Source organism: Euleptes europaea, chromosome 8, assembly GCF_029931775.1.
Source record: "Euleptes europaea isolate rEulEur1 chromosome 8, rEulEur1.hap1, whole genome shotgun sequence".
Taxonomy (NCBI): Eukaryota; Metazoa; Chordata; class Lepidosauria; order Squamata; family Sphaerodactylidae; genus Euleptes; species Euleptes europaea.
In genome coordinates this window covers 58,416,239-58,434,126 of record NC_079319.1, presented here as the reverse complement: position 1 = coordinate 58,434,126, position 17,888 = coordinate 58,416,239, and the positions used below count along the sequence as shown (strand labels likewise).

The 17,888-nt window shown below is 48.6% G+C and overlaps 1 protein-coding gene across 1 annotated transcript in view; it reads left to right on the top strand.

The window, feature by feature from the left end:
* Window positions 1-3,409: 3,409 nt before the first annotated feature.
* Window positions 3,410-17,888, top strand: part of AFG3L2 (AFG3 like matrix AAA peptidase subunit 2) — a 29,174-nt gene continuing 14,695 nt past the window's right edge. The window contains exons 1-5 of the mRNA XM_056854528.1: window positions 3,410-3,535; window positions 5,930-6,029; window positions 13,877-13,945; window positions 15,489-15,628; window positions 17,219-17,371. Coding sequence (XP_056710506.1) covers window positions 3,410-3,535; window positions 5,930-6,029; window positions 13,877-13,945; window positions 15,489-15,628; window positions 17,219-17,371 — 588 coding nt within the window. The remainder of the gene's footprint in view (window positions 3,536-5,929; window positions 6,030-13,876; window positions 13,946-15,488; window positions 15,629-17,218; window positions 17,372-17,888) is intronic.

Here is a 17,888-nt window from a genome sequence, read left to right as displayed (position 1 = left end):
GGCAGGGAGCACGTGATCCCTTCCCAGTGTTCTCCGCTCTCGCGGCTCCCGAGCGTGGCCGGAGCGTGGGCTGGGAATGCCGAGGGGCGTGCCTTGGCGCCTGCGTCCCTTTCTACCGCCATCAGCCGCAAGGCTTGCATACGTGAGCGGGAAAGGGGAGGCCGCCGCGAGTTTCCAGCTTTGCTTTGCAGGACGGAACCTGACGGTGCAACCGGGCGCGTGGACGTGTGCGGTGCTGGGTCACCCGGGGGATGGCGCTTTCACGCCGACGTGCGCGCGCGGGCGAAAGAGCGGCATCAAAGCCGCTTTCAGGGTGAATAAAATTATGTCAAAACCGGTTGAAACGATTGCAAAACCATACAAGCCTCTTGCGTCATGAAACATGACTTTTCAGGTGGAGACGTGTAAGGAAGATGCGTCTCGGGTGGCTTTGATCGCCGCCAGTTTAAAAGCGACATGCGGTCGCTTTCCTAAAATAATCAGATTCGAGTCCGCTAGTACTTCTCAGCTAGACTTTCTAAGGTGCTACCAGACTCGACTGTTCGCTGCAGCCCAACGTGGGTACCCTCTGAACTATCTAAAATCGCTTCACGCCAGTGTCAAAATATTGCAGTTGGGAGAATATCTCCTACTTTGCCGGGACCTCTGGATTTTCACGGGAGAAAACGATGCAATGCGGACGGGCGGCCGCGCGCACCCTGCGTGATAGGCTGGCCGTGTGAATCATCGTTGCGGGCAATCCATCCAACCCTGGATGAGCGTCCTCCAAGTTTATGCAAGCGCATCGTCTCAAGCAGGGCCGGTGCTGCCTTTAGGCGAACTAGGCGCTCGTCTAGGGCGCAGGCCTCAGAAGGGCGCAGAACTGGCCTCAGGGGCACCGTTTTAAACCGATTAGTTTCTTGGAAAAAATGCAACTGACAATTTATATATATATTTTTATTTTAAGTGTTATGGAATATAATTAATTATAACATCTTATGAAAAGTTTTGTGGGAATGCATCAGGCTTTTATTTTTTTCTACAAGACAGCCGTTTTTGAAAATTGGTTAGCGGGGGGGGGGGGGCACAAGTAGTTAGCCTTGCCGAGGAGAATGCAGAATTTGTGGGAGAATGGGAGGCATGGACAATATATTGTCAAAATGAACTTAAATTGGGAAGCATTGAAGGTTACGCTTTGCTCTAATTCAATTGATTAAGGTAGAAATATTATTAAGATTAAAGATTTAGATTTTAAGAAATGTAATCTGATTAATATATGAAGTATTGTATTGAATTAGAAATTAAATGCAAAGGTGGCAATAAAGTTATCAAAAAGATAGAGGAGGAGAGAGGGGAAGTCAACGTAAATATATGAACTAATTAGTTGTATAGAATAGAGAAATATTGTTTATATTATACAATTATCTTAATGAATGATGGAAACTACTGTACTATAAAAACAATTAAAAATGTTATATAAAAAAAGTAGTTAGCCTTGCCTAGGGCGCAAAAAAGCCCAGGTCTCTAATTAAATCTATGGGGCCAACGAAAATGCGCCGGGAAACCAGCAGATGCGGCATTAAGCGGGCGAGCTACGGGGAAGTGAACTTTGTCCCACTTTCCTGAGCGGAGTCTGTACCCGAGGCCACGGGCTTCCAGCTCATCTTGCCGATGACCGGGGCGGACCACTCCCTTGCCTGCTCTACGGCAACCTACGGACGCCCACGGCGCTTGCCCAAACGTCCTGGACCTTGTCACCTTCCCAAACGGTGTCAACGTGACTCAGCTGGAAGAAGAAAGGGGGGGCAGCGCCCGGAGGGGGCGAGGTTATATGCCACAAGGTGGCGGTGGGCGCGGCTTCAACGAGAATCTTCGTTTTTAGACGGATAAGGGTTCCTCCCCTCTCCTATAAAGTATTATTAAATGAAGTATTGTTTTAGAAAAAAGCTCTGTTGAGCTTGGTGGATTTTTTTTTTTTTAAGTAAATATATACAGGGTGAAAAGAGCCTTGCTAGATCAGACCAAAGGTCTGCTAATCTAGATCATGTGAACACATAAAGCTGCCTTATACTGAATCAGATCCTAGGTCCATCAAAGGCAGTATTGTCTACTCAGACCGGCGCCTGCTCTCCAGGGTCTCAGGCATACGTCTTTCACATCACCTACTTGCCTAGTCCCTTTAACTGCAGATGCCAGGGATTGAATCTGGGACCTTCTGCATGCCAAGCAGATGCTCTGCCACTGAGCCACGGACCCTCCCCATGTGTTGTGCATGAAGGCAGCAGTGTATTCCTATGTGGAAACAAGAGCCCAGTGGCATTTTAAAGATCAACAAAATATATTCCAGCATAAATTTTTCTGAGTCAGAGTGCTATAATTTATTCTGTATTTAAAGTTACAAGCACTAGAGAGGTGGGAGTGGAAAGATGTTACAATCTCCTAAGGATAGATTGAATGATGAAGTCTATGCTGAAATAAATGTTCGCTTTCAAGGAGCCACTGCAGTTCTTTCTGATTTTGCTGCAGCAGACTAACATGATTACTCTATTGGAATTATAATCCAGAGCTACTCAGTATAGCGTTGCCTGGGATAAACCCCTTCCAGTTGTGGTGCGAAAAGTCCCTTGGGGTTTACAACTAGCGCATGGCAGGACATAGGCTGCAGCTACAGCTCAAGAGATAGGTTGCCTCTATAAAGGAAGCCACGGACCTTAGTTTGCAAGACCTGAGCAAGGCTGTTAAAGAGAGGACGTTCTGGAGACTGTTACCGCACTAAGTATTCCCAGCGATGTATCAAGAGTTTGGAAATGTTATTAAAAAAACCATCGCTTTAAAAGGGTTTTTGGATGCCACGGCTAAAAAATGGTTGGAAGACGTCTTCACAGTTAAAGGGGCCAAACAAAGTGCGAACAGTATTTTTTATAACCGTTTCAAACTCTTAATACATCGCTGGGAATCCCTAGCGGGGTAACAGCCACAAGTCGAAAGCGACTGGACGGCTCATTTAACACACAAAGAGCCCACCTGGGAAAACAGTTGTTTTGTCGAGGGCTTTCACGGTCAGAGTTCATTGGTTCTTGTAGGTTCTCCGGTCTTGTAAGACCACGGTCACACAGCCCGGAGAACCTACAAGAACCAAAGAGTTGTTTTATTTTTTCATTTTAACTCCTGATGAAGAAACTGTTGCTGTATTGCCGAAGAACCAGCCCCCCCCCCAAAAAAAATTTTTAAATTAAACGATTAACATTTTAAGTGGGGGAGGGGAGGTGGCCAGAGCCTATGAATAACGAGAAAAGGAAAACGGAGGAAGGAGCGCGTGGAACCGTAGGGGGCGACGTGATTACGTCACGCGCCGGAGGCGGGGTCAACTGTGTGCGCGCGCGTGTGAGGGAGGGAAAGAGGGGTGCGGGGTGGCCCCGTTTGGCTCGCCATGGCTCATCGCTGCCTGTGGCTGTCGCGGGGTTGCTGCCGCCGGTCCCCCAGCGGGCTGCCCGGAGCTCAGCAGCCGCCGCCGGTTCTTTGGAGCCGAGGCCTGACGGCGCCCTGCCCGAGGCTGGTGAGTTATATGCTGAGGCAAGGGCAGGCCCGGGCGGGGGGGGGGGCCGTAGGAAGGGCCCAGCGGCCCGCCCGAGTGCACAGCAAGCTGCTCGAAAAGGCACCGCCGATGCCCCTGCACCACTTTCCCACCCTGAAACAACCCGGGGAGCCCTGTTTTCTCGTTGGGACCTTTGGAGCTAATAGCACGCTAGGGCCGTTTAAGATAGGGACAGCCGTGCAAGGAGATGGCAAAAGCGCCCTCTACTCGTGTGCCATGATCCTGATCCCAGTCGGGTCCCGTGTGTCTGAGCACTGGAATCCCGGCAGGAAAGTCACAAGTGTGCATGGATCACCAAGTTGTGGGCAGGACCCAGGAAAACATAATGTGTGGTTAGGCCCTAAGACTGCTACAAGATGTGTTAGTTGTGTTGCTATTTGGTATGTTGGTATGCTATTTGGTATATTGCTATTTGGTATGTTGGTACTGCTACAAGATGTGTTAGTTAGTTAGTCCATATTAAAGTTGCTTCAAGCCCCGCCCCCCCCCCAAAAAAAGAAAGAAAGAAAAGGCACTTTTGCTGTCAAGTTACCTCTGATTTACGGCAACCCCATAGGGTTTTCAAGGCAAGAGACATTCAGGGGTGGTTTGCCATTGCCTGCCTCCACGTCACCCCCTAGTATTCCTTGCAGATCTCCAATCCAAATACTTGCCAGGGTCGAGGCTGAGAATGTGTGACTGGCCCAAGGTCACCCAGCAAGTTTCCATGGCAGAGCAGGGATTCAAACCTGGGTTTCCCAGATCCTAGTCCAACACCACCGCTACACCACACAGGCTCTTGAAAAAAAGCCACTTCTACCTACATATTTAAGGGGAAATGTCTAAGGGATCTGTGTTGATTTCCCCACCGAAGGTTGAAATTATTGCTTTCAGGAAGACGACGATGATAATAAATACTTGGCGTTTGGTTTCCAGTGCTCAGAGCCACTCGCATGCGTTGTCTTGTTGTAATCTTTGCAATAGCCCCGTAAGGTAAATGCAGGACCCCCCCCCCCCCGTTTCCATTTTACAGGTGGTGAGGCTGAGAGAGAGAGAGGTGCTGGGGCTGTGGCCACCAGTTAAAGTGAGAGGTGAGGTGACATTTTTTCCAGGCTCTTCCTGATTGCTATTTGGTATGTTGGTACTCTTTCAGCTCCCAATTGGCTCCTCTAATGTGTAAACAAAAGGGAGGCTGACGTGAGCTCAGGGGTTGTTATGGCAGGTTAACTGATGGTAAGTTGCTGTTTATCAGACTGAGAGAAAAGTAGCATATCTTCCTTTGCTAGTCATATTTATCCTGCATCTTTTTGAAAACTGCATGCCGTGTTCCCAGGCCTACTATGCAGGGTCCACCGTAGATGTCTGGTCAGGTGAGGTTCTTGCAAAGGATGCTGGACCCGATGGGCCTTTATCTGACCTTGCAAGGCGCCACATGTTCTTAAGCAAGATCACAACACTGTGATCTTTACTTATGCCAACCATTAAGAGATTGAGTAGGCTTTGCACATCATGATTATATTGCTCATTCCTGAGAAGGATGAAAGATGGCACAGTATGGTGTAGTGGTTAGAGTGCTGTGCTAGGATCTGGGAGTCCCAGGTATCATGAAGCTCATTGGATGACCTTGGTCAAGTCACACACACTCTCTCTCTCAGCCTAACCTATCTCATAGGATTGTTGTAAGGATAAAATACAGAAGGCCTGTGTATGCTGCTCTGACCTCCCTGGTAGAAAGGTGATATATAAATGTGCCAAAATGGGTTCGTGCATCATATTGGTGTAAGGGCAGGGCTACAGTCAGATAAATTTCATTAAATAGCCAGTCTTTTACTGTGCAAGAATGGGCCTTGCAATTATGTTGCCTCATGTCAGATCCTGATAGTGCCAGCTTGAGCTGTAAGTTTTACCGGATGCTTCCACACAGAGCTTGCACTGGTCCAAAAATAACTTGTGAATAATGAGCAGTAATGAAATCCAATTTCTTTGTCTTTTCTGTCCCTCAAGGTGTTTCATAATCAGGGTTATATATACCTTAGGGTAGGGGTGTCAAAGATAAGGCTGGATACGGCCCCTTGAGAGCTCTTATCCGACCCATGAACCAACTGAGGCAGCCACCCACCACTCTCACTCTAGGCTGTTGAGGCATGGCCCGGCCCGACCAAGTGGCATTTATGTCATATCCAGCCCTTGTAACAATTGAGTTCGACACCCCTGCCTTAAGGCTTAAGCTTTCCCAAACTATACGTGAAATTGTTTGTGTCTATTTGGTGTATGTTTTTACGAACACGAATGTTAATGCAGAACTTTAGGATAATACATGTCTAACAGTACCAGGCAGGTTCATTAGTCTTATAAAGTTTATTCTTAATTTTTCAGCTTCATGACCAAGTTGCCACCCAGGTTCCTACAAATAGAAATAATGCCCTTGTAAATGTAATTGCTGCTTACAGAAGACTCTGCTCCCAACCTCCAAAAGGTAATTATTGCTGCCTGGTAACACTGTAGAGAGGCTCATAGAATACTGGATCCTCTTATTGCGGAGCTGGTCTTGTTGGTGATAAGCATTGTAGTGTTAACTATCTCTGGATAGATTATAGAAAGCTATGATCTGCAGATCATACTGCATTTTACACAAATGATTAATATTTGGAGTCTGTTTTGCCTGCACTGCCATAACTTCGCAAAATAGGCATTGTATTTGTCACAGATATCTAATACGGGTGTTTCTCTGTCCCGTACCCTGAACTGGGGGGCTGAGTTTTACTTGTTTCTCCACCATCACCCCTCTATCCAGTCATAAAGTAGAGCACATCCCGGGCATTTATGGTTCAGTTCCAAAACAGTTTAGATATCCAAAACAGTTACTGATCTTGCTTCTTCCTGGAGGTGGGCAAATGGTCATCTCCATCCTGCCCACTTGTTTCTAAAAAAAGAAACATCCTTCAGCCTGATAACCAAGGAGATATCTAATGCCATACAACAATGGAACAGACTGGGAAACTTAATTAGCTAAAATCAGTGAGTCTTCCATATGGTATCCTTTAGATAAGGCTTAAATATTCAAGTCTCTACATGGAGCTGCTTTTGAAGACTGTTCAAGTTCAGTCGGAGTGCTGACAGGGTCTGGCAGTTGCAAGTACAGTTGTGTTGGCTGCCAATGCACTGCGAGGTCCTTCACTGTTCCATATGGGTTTAATATTGTAAGCTGCCTTGAGTATTTATAGGTAGGGTGCAAGTGGTCTAAAGAAGTAATTAAAACCCTTGGGGTTCAGTGTCATACACTGATGTATTTTTTTTTAATTTTTTAATCATAGAAAATACTTCCTTCTTCCCTGTGAAGATACATGTGTGGAAAGTTACCAAAAGAAAGGAGGCTGATAATTTCAACAGTGCATAATGCCTTCTGCTCAAGTCCTGTAACTCTTAGAATATTTACTGAAGATGAATGGTCAGCAGCCACACGTGACTAATAATATGCAAAAATTAACTTCCCCTACCCTGTTTTCCCATCACTACCACCACCTATATGGGTTCCAGAGCTTCAGATGTCCTTTTTCTTTCCGCCCCATTCAGTTGATGACAAGACATATGCATGATCTTTTTTTCTTCAGCCCCACTTTGTCTTCCCTTGGAGCCCCAGGAGCCCTTTGGTCCCCCTGCTTTCTTGTGTGCACAAAACTGGGACAAGCCATGTAGAAAATGGTACTCTGCCCAGGGCTTGATTTGTGAAGGGCCTTGCATCAAGAATCCCATTTTAAAAGCCAAGGCTCATTGGATCCAGAGACTATAGTCCCTCCTTTCCTTGATGAGAAAAAAGCCTGCACCTGGTTGTTGCTTGCTTGCTGAGTTATTCCCAAAAATGGAGACACAGGGCTATTGAGTTCTTTCCCTCATCCGCTCTCTGTGAGTATCAGAAAAGCACCAGAGTGTGAGGGTCTCTGTCTTTGTGTCTCTGCTTTCCATCACCTGCTGTGTTATCAGTGAACTCGTAAAAGCAGTTCACACCTTCTGGTCTCAGGCGCCAGGCCTGATGGCCCATGTATCTTCCCCCCCCCCGCTGTTCTTCCTGCCAGTACTCCCTCAGGCCGATGCGGCCTTGGAAGTGTGATAGCCGCCCAGACTTCCTGGGATCTGTCTGATGTTTTGTATTATGCCAAGCTTGTAACTTCCCATAACAATAAGTGTGAACCCCAGTGCCCCAGTGCCCTGGAGTCAATATATTCTGTAAACCCGTATAGCCCCTCACTTGCAACTTTCTACCTGTGCCTGTCTCATCTCCTGAAGGCTTCAATAAATCGATTGTTTCTGTATCAACGTCTGAGCAACTGATTTGGAGAAGCAAACTCAGAGAGGGGGATCTCTCACATTAAGTTGCAAGTCTTTGCCTCTCGGACTGCAGCTGTACCGCTTTGGACAGAATGTCAGCCGACGAGGACACCACCCCTAACCCCGATGCCCCCAAGGAACCGGACGAGCCGGAGAAGCCGGACCCTAAAGAGGAGGGAGCCAAGCCAAAGAAACCGAAGGGTCGCGCCCCCGACCAAGATCGGGACGGACGTCCCCGGGGGCTCACTTATTGGCTGGACTCTCCCAAGGGCTGGTCGCTCTCGCGGACTGCGGCGAAGGATCGCCGGTTGGCCTTCCCCAGCACGGGACTCGAAGGGGACCCGGCCCGCAAAGAGGCCCTCATGGAGGAAGAACGAAAGCAGTGGCAGGAAGACCGCCGGGCTATGCAGGAACAGATGGAGATCATGCAACGCGTAATGGGTGAGATGGCCACGACCCTAGATGCGCTGAAATTGCAACCTCCAGCCGGTGCTCCCCCAGACGGGGCGCCAGTAGTTCCGCCCGCAACCCCTGCCCCCCCGGCCCGTCGGGACCTGAAAGTCACGTATGACGGGTCGGGAGACCAGTTGACCTTTTTTATGGTCCAAGTAGACATTTTTATGCGGGAACAAGGCCGAACCTTCGTTTCTGAGGAGTCCCGGGTGCAGTACGTGGCTTCCTTACTGCAAGGGGAGGCGGCTGCCTGGATGGTGTTGCAGTATGAACTCCGCTCGCCGGTGCTGCGAACCCTGGACGAGTTCATGGTAGCACTCCGAAACCGTTTTGAGGACCCGACTCTAGGTGAGCGGGCTAAAGCCTCCCTGATGCAACTGCGCCAAGGGACTAAGTCGGTGGCGCAGTATGCAAGTGAGTTCCAGTCACTGGCTAGCCGAATTCTGGACTGGAGTGAGGCTACCTTGGTACAATGTTTCAGGGAGGGTCTCAACCCAGATCTCCAACATTGGGCCTTCATGCAAGGGAACCCCCCGGATGTGGAAGGTTGGGTTCGCCATGCTGCTGACATCGAGAATCGCAAACAACTCCTGAACTTGTCCAAGCAACGGATTGGGCGAGACCCCAGGCCCCGGGGTGACCGTGGCCGGGAACTCCGGCAAGGGGGTGGCGGGGTCCTCTCGGCCGCGGAACGCCGCAAGCGGTTCGAGGCCGGCGTCTGCCTGATCTGCGGGGGAAAGGGTCACTTTGCATCGCAATGCCCCTCTCGCTCAGGCCGTCCGACCCCTCCCCGCCAAACCCAGGCCGAGCCGACGAAACCGGCCGCCGACAGCCAGCCTCGCCGCAGAAGTGGACCACTGAGCCGGCGCTCCGGCGCACCCTCCGCTCTCCACGCACGTCCCCAGGATGGGGCATCCGACTCTACGGTCCCATCGGGGTCCCGGATTACAAATACCGTCTTTGATTCGGACGGCTCCCCGGAGGCCACTACCCCGTCCCCCTCTTCCAGCGAGGAGGAAGAGTGGGAACAGCCGGCAAAAAACGCCGTCGGTCTGCTGTAGAGGGGGCTCCGCAGCAGACCGTCCCTATCGTTGTGCAAGGAGCTCCACCGATGGTAAGCGCCCAAGAGGACAATGTATTTGTGCGTGTCCATCTGTCCCTACCCAAAGGGGGTCCCCCGTTAGAGGTCCCCGCGTTGGTCGACTCGGGGTGTGCCCGCACCATGATAAATGTGGAAACTGCCAAGAAGTTGGGTGTCCGGCGCAAGCGGCTTCCGGGACCCCTCCGTTTTTCCCAAATGGACGGGAGTGACTTTAAACGGGGCCCGGTGACCCACAGAACTGCAGCCGTGATTATGTCCGTGGGGGAACATTGGGAACGGTTGTATTTCACTATCGCCCCTATTGTAACCCCTGTGGTGTTAGGGATGAACTGGTTAAGGGGGCACAATCCCTCCATTGATTGGGTTAAACGGGTGCTTTCCTTCCCCGAAAACCCCTGTGGGTTGCACGACAAGGAACGGGTACTCAGGACTCCAGCCGCCGCACTGGTAGGGTCCCCCGCCCCAGTCTCTCCTCAATTACCCTCTGAGTACTCGCAATTTACTGATGTTTTTGATGTTAGAGAGTGCGACGAACTGCCTCCCCACAGAGAAACGGACTGTGCCATCGAGATTGTAGGGGAAGGCAAACTGTCTAAGGGAAAGGTTTACCCCATGAGCCCTAGTGAAAAGACAGTGTTGCGAGACTATCTGGATGTCAATCTGGCGAGGGGTTTCATACGCCCCTCCAAGGCTCCTTATTCAGCCCCAGCTTTCTTTGTAAAGAAAAAGACGGGAGATTTAAGACTGTGTATTGACTTTCGCAGACTGAACGCAGTCACCCAGTCTAATGCTTACCCCCTCCCTCTTATTCCTGACCTTCTAGCACAATTAAAGGAGGGCCGAATCTTCACCAAACTGGACTTGGTAGAAGCCTACCACCGCATTCGCATCAAAGAAGGAGACGAACCCAAAACGGCCTTTTCCAGTTGTTTTGGGATGTTTGAGTACCTAGTCATGCCGTTCGGACTTTCGGGGGCTCCGAGTGTCTTTATGCAATTAATTAATGAGGTTTTGCATGATTTGCTGTTTCGGGGGGTGGTGGTATTTCTCGATGACATCCTTATTTACTCTGAAACCATGGAAGACCATGTGCGCCTAGTGCGAGAGGTGCTCCAGCGGCTGCGGGAGCACAAACTGTATGCTAAGGTGTCCAAATGTGAATTCCACCAACCCTCCATTACATTTCTGGGGTATGTGATCTCCCACCAAGGGTTGGAAATGGACCCCGCCAAGGTCCAGGCAGTGCGGGACTGGGAACCCCCCACTACCCGCCGCCAACTTCAGCAGTTTTTGGGGTTTGCCAATTTTTACCGGAACTTCATTCCTAACTTTGCCCAAGTTGCGCTTCCCCTCACTGCCCTGTTGCGTACCAAGGACAAGGGGGCTAGCGCCGCGCTTCCCTCGGCCCGTTTGCAATGGTCCCCCCAGTGCCAGCTAGCTTTTGAACGTTTGAAGCTACTTTTTTCATCCGAACCCGTTTTGGCTCACCCAGATTGCACCAAGCCTTTTGTGGTGCAAGTGGATGCCTCGGATGTAGCCATGGGCGGGGCCCTATTGCAGAGGGATGAGGGGGGACGGTTGAGACCATGCGCCTACTTCTCCAAGAAGTTTTCCCAGTCTGAAATCAACTGGGCCATTTGGGAGAAGGAGGCAGCAGCGGTCAAACATGCCCTTACCATATGGCGACACTTCTTGGAAGGGGCCGAACTGCCATTCGAAGTGTGTACCGATCACAAGAATCTTGAGGCCCTCAAGGGGGCTAGAAAACTCAATGCCAAACAGGTTCGGTGGGCCCAATTCTTCGCTAAGTTCCGGTTCACTCTCAGACATGTCCCTGGCAAAGAAAATGCCCTAGCCGACGCTTTGTCACGACTTCCCCAGTATCGCAACGATTTCGATCGCCCAGTCGACTCCCTGTTCACTCCCGAGCAGCGAGGGGAAGTTCCTAGCTTAGCCGTCACCACCCGGTCCCAAGCCCGACCACCGGAGACCCCCCCTACACTCAAAGGCATCCCGGAAGCCTTCCAACAGCGACTCCGGGACGCCTCCTTGCAGGAGGAGGAGCATCATCTCCTCCCCACTGGTCTGGAACGTACCAACACTTGGTGGGTGCAAGGGGGGAAACTGTACGTCCCCTCCTCTCTTCGCAAGGAAGTATTGGGACTTGTACATGGTGCCAGGCTAGCGGGTCATTTTGGTTTCATAAAAACGCTTCACCTGGTTCGAAGACAATTCTGGTGGCCCGGTATGAGATCTGATGTAGAGTTGTATGTGCGCAGCTGCCCCACCTGCGCCACAGCCAAGAAACGGATGGGAAAACCCCCAGGGCTTCTCAAACCGCTTGAGAGCCCCTCCCGTCCCTGGGAAGTCATCGCCATGGATTTTATCACCGACCTACCTCCGAGTCGGGGAAAAACGGTTCTTTGGGTTATCACAGACCTCTTTTCCAAACAGGTTCACTTCGTTCCATGTGCAGGCCTTCCTTCAGCCCAGGGCTTAGCTAAACTGTTCATCACACACGTCCTCAGGCTACACTCGATCCCGAGGAAGGTCCTCTCCGACCGGGGGGTCCAGTTTGTTGCCAAATTCTGGCGGGCCTTCCTAAAGTTAATGGGAGTGGAAGAGCAGGGCCTTTCTTCCGCCTATCACCCCCAAACGGATGGTCAAACAGAACGAGTAAATGCGGTGGTAGAATGTTATTTGCGTTGCTATGTAAATTTCCACCAGGACGACTGGGTCGACCTGCTGCCATTTGCCGAATATGCGTATAACAATGCGCCTCATTCCTCTACCGGCTTTAGTCCCTTCCAAGTTATATACGGGACGGATTTCGGCCCTTTCGGTTCTGCCCCCGTCTCGCCAGAGCTCCAGTCTACCCCTGACCTTCAGGAGTGGATTCAGGTGGTTAAATCCACCTGGCCATGGTTGCTCAAAAATCTGGAAAGGGCAAAAAGCAAGTACAAGGAACAAGCAGACAAACACCGGTCTCCGGGATGGGAACTCAAGGTGGGGGAGCAAGTCTATCTGTCCACCAAAAACCTCCGCTCTCTTCGCCCCTGCAAAAAACTGAGCGACCGTTATGTGGGACCTTTCCCCATTACCAGAGTAATCAACGAGGTTACTGTGGAACTGGACCTCCCAAAAACTCTGAAAGGAGTCCATCCAGTCTTTCATATAAGCCTCCTCAAACCCTATGTGGCAGCCCCCCAGTTCCACCCCCCTCCCGCACACGAGATTCCTACCGTAGTAGGAGGGGACACCCATTTGGAAATATCCAAGGTTTTAGACTCCAAATGGAAGAAAGGGAAACTGTTTTACTTTGTTCGCTGGAAAAACCTTGGCTCCGCTCATGACGAATGGGTGGCCGCACCCCACATGGCGGCTCCTCGCTTAGTCCGGGAATTCCACCTTGCTTATCCCGATAAGCCTCGTCCTCTCGGGGACCCCGGGGGGGGGCCTTAAGGGGGGCAGAATGTGAGGGTCTCTGTCTTTGTGTCTCTGCTTTCCATCACCTGCTGTGTTATCAGTGAACTCGTAAAAGCAGTTCACACCTTCTGGTCTCAGGCGCCAGGCCTGATGGCCCATGTATCTTCCCCCCCCCCGCTGTTCTTCCTGCCAGTACTCCCTCAGGCCGATGCGGCCTTGGAAGTGTGATAGCCGCCCAGACTTCCTGGGATCTGTCTGATGTTTTGTATTATGCCAAGCTTGTAACTTCCCATAACAATAAGTGTGAACCCCAGTGCCCCAGTGCCCTGGAGTCAATATATTCTGTAAACCCGTATAGCCCCTCACTTGCAACTTTCTACCTGTGCCTGTCTCATCTCCTGAAGGCTTCAATAAATCGATTGTTTCTGTATCAACGTCTGAGCAACTGATTTGGAGAAGCAAACTCAGAGAGGGGGATCTCTCACACAGAGGAGCTGGGAAGGTGGACAAAATCATCGCTTTTGTGCCAGCAGAAGCACTGCTGGCAAGATGGGTAATTTTTGCCCCCTTCCCTCCTCTTCCCCACTGCAGCCTCCCATGCTGCAATGGGGGTTTTGCCCACACAGATCCCCCCCACCCCCTGCCTCACTTTTTGAGCGTTCTCAGGGAGCACTAATGGAAGGCCAGAAAAATCAGCTTCTCAGCACCATGTGCTTATAATCCAGGTCCCCACGTGGTCACAACCAATTGCCTGGTCTGTTTTTCTTTGCTGGGGTGGGAGTGTTGTGGTGACAGCAGCTCTGTTGAGAGAGATTTTAAAATGATGAATGTAAACATGTGCTTCTCTTCTGCCCTCTGTCTTTAGCTTACCTGTCAGGTAACTGTGAGGGTCTCTCATCGCCCCTTCCCTCTCTCTTCTGCCCTTATACTTGTATTCCCCAGGGCAGGGCTTTACTGTTCCAAGAACCATACTATTTGGATGGGTTTTACTATTTTTTACCCTTCCCTCTTAACAGGATTTGAAAAATATTTTCCTAATGAGAAAAAAGCTAATGAAACAAAAGCATCAGATGAAGAGATAAAAGGTACGAAAAATCTTTTCAATCTGAGACCTCTAGAATAAATATGGTTGCTGTATATCTTGGCTGTTAACGGATACAAGGTTTGACTTAGACCCCTGTTTTTACATACACCACCACCAAAGTCTATTTGCTGACAGTGGATATTAATTGCATCACCGAAAATGACCATGAAAAAGACCACTTGTACTGTGATCTAGTTCCTGTGGATGGTTTATGTTTTGCAGCAGCCATCTTACCTTTCAGATAGCCTTGCTGTGGTTCCAGCCTCAAATAATTAAATTCAACTTTTGAGTTCTCTGTCAGATGTTTTTTTTAAATATACCTGGGACAGCTAGGTGAAAGATCTAAAGTGACTACCCCTCTTTACATTCCCAGTCTTGTGTAGCTTTTGAAGTTACTTATTAGTTATGATCCCTAGTGTCAGTGTGTGGTCTGAAGCAAAGAACTGAATTTTCTTTATGCATGATGAGAGTGGGGGGATGACAAGGGAGGGGCGTGCACAGAGCTTGCTTCCTGAAATCACATTATTCATGTTTCTGCCATAGTGACAGTTACTCATATTTTAATGTACTTTATGACTAGGTAAGTGGGTCAAATGATAGGCATGAACTGGAAAACTGAGTGAGGAACATTTATCTAAGGAAAAATTGGTTGTAATCTAAGCAAAAGTCTGTATCTGAATAGATATGGTTGTTTGTATGAGTTCCTTAGAACTTCAGCCATAAGTGTTTTACAAGAGTGATTTTCTCAGACTCTGTCTTGTGATGTGAGTTCTGAAGAGGTTTGTGTAATACAAGAGATTAGTAATACAAACCTCTGTCTTTTTATGTGCTTTTATGAGCAAAGAACTTCCTATATGCTATCTCAATTCTTATAACATCTGCTTTGCTAGTAAATGTTTTTACTCTAGAGTTAGAGGGCAGATCCTTTAAAAATGCCAGTTTTCTTGGATTTTTGTATGAGATAATTTGTACAGAGGAGTTTCTAGTTCATAGCTCATGCTGGTAATCAGCTCTTTTAGGAGCAGATTGTTACTATCAAACTAAATGTTGTGGTGTTTCTGCTGAAAATGGCTGCCTCACATCTAGTTTTCTCTTCTATAATTTTTAGTTTCTTAGCTCATGTGACATCATAATATTCTATTTCCTCATCCTTTGTTGTCAGCAGCCTGTGATGTGGGATCACGTGAAAATGCAGAAATTCGCGTCATGATTTAATTTTTACCAGACATTAAGGAGGAAAATAAATCAGATGTTGAGCAACTATTCTTTGTATGTAGCTGCTTATTTACTGTAATGTCTCATTTGGCCATTAGCTTTATAACTCTCCGTAATCAGAAAATAATAGTATGCCAGAATTTACAAAGGACTATAGATGCTGGGGGTAAAATGTAGACGACTGGGAAGGCAGTGGCAAACATATGGTAAATATTGTCTGCCTAGTAAACGTTGGGATGTGACGTCACCCCATGGGACAGGAATGACCCAGTGCTTGCACAGGGGGACTACCTTTACCGAATCTTTACCTCTTCTTTTTTCTTTTGTAGATGCAAAGCCAAATAATTCCCAGCAGCCTAGCAGAACTGGCACTGGGGGAGGTGGAGCGAGCAGCGGCAGCCCTGGTGGCGGTGGAGGAAAAAAAGGCGGCAAGAAAGAGGATACTGGCTGGTGGTCCAGATTGCAAAAGGTCAGCATGAGGGGTGAGGGTAGCCGGGTTTCTCTCCCACCCTCTAGCCAGCTGGTGGTGGTGGTCTGTATTGGTATTGTCTGATGTGCCAATTCGTGGCTTTCTTTAAATCTTAATTGTGGCAGTAGTCCAAGCTTGAAATTCTTGGGTTTTTCTAAATACTGGTTATTGCCTCATGTGAGGTTTACCATTAAAGACGTATGATCATTTCAGTTCATGATACTCGGGTAAGGTTCATATTGGAAATGCTACTTAAACGATGCTGTACAGTTGCTCTAAAACAGGTTACATGAAGTATGTTGTTGTGCTTATAGCTACGTATGTGGTTCAGTGAGCTCTTACCAGGGCAAGAGTCCCTATCCATTTCAGTATAAGCTGTAGCACAGCACGTGCATCCCTTGCGTTGGCTCCAGCTATTCTCCCTCCCATCTTCCAGCCCTCCCATTTGAATCTATACAGCAAATTATGTTGCCTATGACCCACAGCTGAAACAAATACAAAAATGCTTTTTATAAGGTATTCCTATATTAATCCCCTTCCTTTACCGAAGCTATTTCATCATTGCTAGGTTGCTTGCTTTTAGCTGACTGTACATTTTCTGTCTTTCACCATCTGGTTTATGCTAGAATTAGGAAGGGTGGCTGTTTGCATGAGTGTGAGTTTCAAGGCCGAAGATTCCAGAGCAAAAGAAAAACAGCTCACTTGCAGCTCTTCCTAACAACTTACTGTGTATTCAGCAATTGTAGTCTTGCTAGCCACATTTAGAAATAGAGAAGGCTTGTGAGTGAGTGTGTGTGAAGCAGAAAATCAGGCTGAAAACTGAAGTTACCACACTCTGGTCCCAGAACAGTTTGTTCAACTCCAGACTGACCCATGTGATGTGCTAGATAACCTTTCCATGGAGTCAAGCCTCTCCCTTCCCCCTAGCCAGCACCGCAACATAAGGGGAAGTGACCCTGAAGCAGCAGAAATGGTTGGAGTCCCACAAGCCTGGCATGAACCGGTAAGTATGTCGCCAAGGAAGATTTGGTACCAAGCAAGAACTGGGCATACCTGTACTTGCAGGCTGAGGGGGAAGGGCAGATAGAGGTGAAGAAAAGCCCAGAGAAGGGCCCAGGATACCATGATGTCAGCAGCCCTACAAAGGAGGGGGCGAAGGGCGAGGGCAGAGTTCTACTGCCCATCAACAGAGCTCTGCGCTGGAGCAGTCCTTGCGGGCCTGGCCAGCCTAGGGTGAGTGTGAGTGAGACTGCTAGAATGCATGTGTGGGTTTTCAATACAATTTTCAGTTCATAAAAAGGATCCTTGCCCAGGACTCTCCTTCCATCTACTGATGATACAGGGCCCACAAGCCCAGCTTCCTGTCCAAGGGTCTGATCAAACCTTGGATGAAGGTAAACAGGCCACAGGTGCAATTTTGTACCTGGCAAGCTGTCCTCTTAATTGAAGTGATGAGAGAAGGGCACGTGGATAGGTCATTTTAAAAGGTATCCCTTTGTTTCTTCAAATTGTAAAACTGGAAATCAACAGTCTTATGTAAAGACATCTCACCCTAAGCCATCATTTCTCTGTTTTATTTTTTCCTTGTAGGGTGACTTTCCCTGGGATGACAAAGAATTCCGTTTCTATTTTATGGGCAGTGCTATTTTCTGGGCAGCTGTTACGTACTACTTTTTCTTCAGGAATGTTGGGAGAGAAATCACATGGAAAGACTTTGTCAACAGTTATCTTTCTAAAGGAGTGGTAAGTACTGCAGGAGACTCTTCATCAGCGAGATTGTTGTGGATGGGTGCAGGCTGATAAGAATTATAACCTAGTAGAATCTGGAAAGCGTATTTCAGTCTACATGAAAGCAGTGGTTGCAACTTGGAGCCATGTTTGACTGCCCCCCTGTGGCATCTGTGCATGTAATGGTAGCTATTCACATAACTGTTCGGTGCTTCTGAGAGTGTAACTAAGTACAAATCAAATACAATAAAATATCTTAAAACACTTATTGCTTGGTGGGTGCTAAATATGACCTACTTAAATACAAACGGGTGTGTGTGTCTTGAAGTGCAGTAGTCCTGTTGGAATAAAAAGGAAAAAGAAACACCTTTAACTGTATAGTGGTTTTTGCCAGGCTTCTCCCTACCTGTTGCCTAGTGACTTTTTTTCTGCAGTTGTCTTGAAACCTCAGGCAAAGCTGAGCGTGTGTCTCGGTGCTTCTATGGGAAAGGGAATGAAAGATCTGCCACTAAACACTTTCCATTCACACAGC